The 4878-nt window shown below is 61.9% G+C and overlaps 1 protein-coding gene across 1 annotated transcript; it reads right to left on the bottom strand.

The window, feature by feature from the left end:
- Positions 1 to 1528: 1528 nt before the first annotated feature.
- LOC101912445 (G-protein coupled receptor 12-like) lies at positions 1529 to 4476 on the bottom strand. The gene is made up of 2 exons (XM_055818160.1): positions 4171 to 4476; positions 1529 to 3092 (listed from the first exon to the last, which is right to left on the bottom strand). The coding sequence occupies exon 2, from the start codon at positions 3088 to 3090 to the stop codon at positions 2044 to 2046; it is 1047 nt and encodes a 348-aa protein (XP_055674135.1). The 5' UTR covers positions 3091 to 3092; positions 4171 to 4476; the 3' UTR covers positions 1529 to 2043.
- Between the last annotated feature and the right edge of the window lie 402 nt (positions 4477 to 4878).

Raw genomic sequence — 4878 nt, 5'->3', positions numbered from 1 at the left:
TTCACAATGTTCACAATGTTTCAAAAATGGTTTGAACTAAACCTGTCTGGAGTTTTCACATTAAGGAACTGCAGGGACCTGGCTGTGCTTACAGAAGCCAGAAGTACTACAATGAGCAGAGAAAAGTTTTTTATATATATTACTCTCTCTCTTATATATTTACGTTTAAATATTTGATTTGACAATCAATTTGACAATGACGCTGATTTGACATTGTGCCTACTGCCCATTGCCCAAGGTATCCAAAAGAGAAAGGAATTTTTTTTTTAAAAAAAGAGAGACTGGCCACCTTTCAAAGGTAGACATTAAATCCAAGCCCCAGGCACACTTTGGACAGTCATAGCTTTCTCATGTGCACTTAGCTCTGAGGAGCGAGAAATTCATTGCATGGATCCAGAGAGAAAACACTTGTGTCTGTATCCAGCCATAAAGTGGCTTTGTAACCACTACAGCCTCACAAAGCAAGAACATTTCTGTTTTCCACGGAACTACGGTGTACACACGCTGTGGTCTGGCGGCGGAGGTGCCGTCGGATTGTGGTGACAGGAACCTTCATCGGTTTTGCCCACAGTGCGGCAGAACCTGGCTCCTGCTTTGAAAAGTGGCATTTTGGATGCTGGAGACCACAGCATCTTTCTAAAGGAGAGCAGCATGTTTGGGACACCAGGCTCAGCTGGCAGGGGGGATCCTGGTGCAACCACTGAGCTGTTCCCATGCCGGGTCCCAGAAGAGCATCCACCACCTCTGCCCAAAGCCACCCAAGATGTTTCACCCCCAAGCCCTGCCACCTTTCTGAAGGTTGCTTGGTTTCTTGCTTGCTTTTTAAGTGAATGCACTATTCCACTTCTCGGCCAAAAGAAAGCACAAGATAAAGGACACTTCATCATGGTCTCACTAACACCACAAAGCACATGATACAGTAGAGGAATGTGAGGGTACCGTAGCTTCTCTAATGAAGCAAGTAAAACTGGCAGCATCCAGAATAACATGTGTGATTCCAGTGGCTTCCCATTGGGGACCCCAGCAAGCCCAGACCCGTCTTTGGATGAAAATCCCACCCCATGTAAACAATCAGTGTGGAAGTGAGCGCAGCTGGGGGAGTGCATCACCCCAGGGCCCCAAACCAGGCAGGGGAGCCCTTCCTCAGCTCCCCAGAGCCTTGGGGTGCAGGCGCCCCAGCTGCTGTCACCCCCTGCACACCATGAACCCTCATCCCGCCCACAGTCACCTTGGTTTGTTGGTTTGGGGTTTTTTTTGGGGGGGGGAATGGATTCCCCAGGTACCCCATCCCTGCAACAGCCCAAAACAGCAGCCACCCCCTAAAGCGCGCCTTTCACCCCACAGGTTCTCAAAGTGCTTCACAGATGACATAGAAACAGAGAGACATTGTGTGTGTGTCCCAAGGTCCCCTCCACCCCACCACCCCCAGGATCCCTGCGCTCCCCTGCCCACCTGCCGAGCCAAAGCTCTCTGCCCCCCCCCTCCCCCTCCCCCCCATCCCAAATTATTGCATAGCATTGCAAGACCTGATTTTAGGAGGATGGGCACCCCGCACAACAACCCCACATGTGGGGACCAGCCCCGCCAGGGGGAAAACCAATACCCTTCCACCCTGGTTCCTGTGGCTCCCAGTGGCTGCCACTCATGGGACATGTCCCGGAGGGGTGGAAGCCACCTGGCCAGGGCTGGCAAGCCCTCTGCTCCCCTGGCTCCTTACCCCGAGAGGAGACAAACGCCATCGTACGAGGATCCTTTCTTTTTTCTTTTCTTTTTTTTTTTTTTTTTTTTTTGGTGTTTTGTGTTTTTAAATAAAAAATAAAATGTGTAAGAAAATAACATTTCTAAAAGGAAACCATTATCATTCTACTCTCTCTCTTTCTTTCCCCCTTCTTTTTCCCTTTTCCTTTTTTCTCTTTTTGGCCATCTTTTCATGGAACGAGATGTGCTGGCCCGGGGTGTTCCTCCCGGTAGGAAACGATAACAGAGGGGAAAAGGAGGAGGAGGAGGAGAGCAAGGGAGCGCCTCTCGCTCCGTGCTCAGTCCTCACACGTCGCTGGATGTCCTTGGTCTGGAGGAGAGCGTGGAAGGGATGCACCCGCAGCAGGCCAGCCAGAGCGACTTCTGGATGTCTGGGTTTCTGAAGGCGTAGATGATGGGGTTGATGAGGGAGTTGCAGGTGGCGGGCAGCGCCAGGGAGTAGGTGTAGACCACGGGGTAGCTGGAATCGGCCACCAGCGAGTAGATGGCGAAGGGGATCCAGCACAGGGCGAAGGTGCCGAGGATGAGCGAGAGGGTGGAGAGCCCTTTGCGGGTGGAGGTGGCCTGCGCCGTGGCGATGAACTGGTGCTGCACGGCGATCTGCTGGGCGTGCCGGAAGGCGATCTTGCAGATCTGCAGGTAGAGTTGCATCATGAGGGCGAAGAGGAGCAGGAAGGTGACGGCCAGCACCGCCGCGTTGTCCTTGGTGACGGGCCGCAGGATGCTGCAGGCGCTCTGGTCCCGCAGGCAGTTCCAGCCCAGGAGGGGCAGCAGCCCCACGCCCAGGCACAGCAGCCACATCAGCAGCACCATGGCGCAGGTAAAGCCCAGCGTGCGCTCGCTGTGGTAGGTGAGCGCGTTGTACAGCGACAGGTAGCGGTCCACGGTGATGGCCAGCAGGCTGCAGACGGAGGCGGAGAAGGCGGCCAGCAGCAGCCCCGCCGCCCCCAGCTCCGCAGCCTCGCTGGGCGGCCGCAGCAGGTACCGCACGGCGAAGTTGGCCACCAGCCCCAGCCCCGCCAGCAGGTCGGCCAGGGCCAGGCTGCCGATCAGCAGGAACATGGGTGCCCGCAGGCTCGGCGTGTAGAACAGCACGGCCAGCACCAGCGCGTTCTCCCCCGCCACCGCCGTCCCCGTGGCGCACAGCGCGATGTCCCAGGGGCTGACGGTCCCCCCGGCCCCGCCGCCGCCGCCCGGCGCCGCCGTGCCCGGGCCGCCCGCCGCCGAGGGCCAGGCGCTGGGCTCCGAGCCGTTGCCGAGCCCCGGGAGCCGCTGCTGCTGCTGCGGCTGCGGCTGCCACGGCTCCCCCATGGCGGCGGGGCCGTGCAGCATCGCTGGGGAGAGAGGCAGAGGGACGCGGTCAGGGGCGCCGCCGGCGGACACGGGCACCGGGCGGCGGGGACAGGCGCCGAGCTCCGCAACGAGGCAGGGGAGCCCCGCACCGAACCCCAGGACCTCCGCCCCGAGCCCCGCCCCGGGCCCGGGGACCCCCGCACCGAGCCCCGCACCGAGCCCGGGGAGCGCGGCACGGAGCCCCGCTGGATCCCCGCACCGAGCCCCGCACTGAGCCCGGGGATCCCTGCACCGACCCCCGCCCCGAGCCCGGGCAGCCCCCCGGAGCCCCGCACCGCGCTCCGGAGCCACCCACCCCGCACGGAGCCCCGGGACCCCCCGCAGCAGCCCCGCACCGGGCCGCCCCCGCCCGCCGCATCCCCGGCCGCCTCCCCCTGCCCCACTGCAGCTTCCCCGGGAGGTGCCCCCCCCCACCCCGGGCCGGGGTCCGCCGCACCCCCCACCGCACGCACCCCGCGCCGGGGGCGCCCCGGCCGCCGGCTCCCGCCGCTCCCGCCGGGCTGAGGCCGGGCACGGCTCCGCGCCCCGCCGCCGGCCGCAGCCCCCATGCGCTCTGCCCCGCGCAGGAGCCGCAGGGCTGCGCACCCGTCCCCCCTCCCTCCCCCGGGGCGCGGGTACCTTTTGCCGCCTATTTATAGCGCAAAGGCCCCGCACCCCCCGCCCCGCACCCCCCGCAGCCCTTTCTTTTTTGCGCGCAGTGAGTAAAAATAAATACTATTAATAGGCCAGCCCGCATGTATGCGGAGCCGCGGGTGCGAGGGGGGGGCAGCGGCGAGGGACAGCCTGCGTTAACTTTCTCCTGCCTCCCTCCCTTCCCCGCCTTTGGAGGAGACTGGTGCAAGATGCTCCCAGCCAGCTGCCAACAGCTGCAAGATGCTGCCCTGCTCGGCGCGGTCCCCCTGGCAGGGTAAATCCTGCCCCCCCCTCCCCGGGCCGGGCAGGTGTGAAGGTCGGAGGAGGGGAGGGGGGCTCTGCCCGCAGCCCGCTGCCAGCATCGCCCCTTCCTGCATGCAGCCCAGCCCGGGGGGCAGCCGCCACCACCGGGGCTTGTTGTTTTACCTGGCTTTAATGCTCGAGGATCAGCTTGCTTCCCCCCGTGTTTTTATTTTTTTCCTTCCCAGTCCTTCCAGTCCTTGGTGTTAAGCCTCATTCCTCGGCGAGCATTGCTAATAACGTTGGCAGATAGCTGGCATCGACTTGCACTTAATATTCCTGCCCCATTGGATCTGCTGATAAATCTCAACTCTGACGTCAAAGTCTTCACTTATATTCATGATCCAAGTCTGTGAATCAGAGCCGCTGTGATCAGAATAACAACAAGGCTGGCTCCCTGCTCCACATCCACATCCACACCCGCGGGCACGAGGGGGTGCGCGCGCCCGCACGCACCCGCACGCACCCATGCCTGCACCCGCCCCGCGTTCATTCATGAGCTCTCCCGCCACCCCGATGCACCTCCCCAAGGTCGGGGCCCTCTGCACCTGCGTCCTGCGGATGCAGCTTGGGCGCCAGCCAGGCCCCGGCAGCTCGCAAAGGCGGCCGGGTGAGGTTTATTTTTATCGTTTGTGCCAAGGGATGCGGGGAGCTGAAGGGAACAGGGGTGATCCGGCATGGCGCGGCATGGCTGCCCTGCTTGTCAAGGGCAACACCCAGGGATGGCAGCGCCGCTTCCCCTGCACCCCCAGGAGCCGGCAGCCGAGGGTGCTCGGGGGGCCCTGCACAACCGGGCTGGGGCAGATGCATCCCCCCGCGGGGGGGATTTCACAC

The sequence above is a fragment of the Falco peregrinus genome, chromosome 13 (genome assembly GCF_023634155.1).
Source record: "Falco peregrinus isolate bFalPer1 chromosome 13, bFalPer1.pri, whole genome shotgun sequence".
NCBI lineage: Eukaryota > Metazoa > Chordata > Aves > Falconiformes > Falconidae > Falco > Falco peregrinus.
The sequence above is the reverse complement of the archived record's forward strand: the minus strand, read 5'-3'. Positions and strand labels throughout refer to the sequence as shown.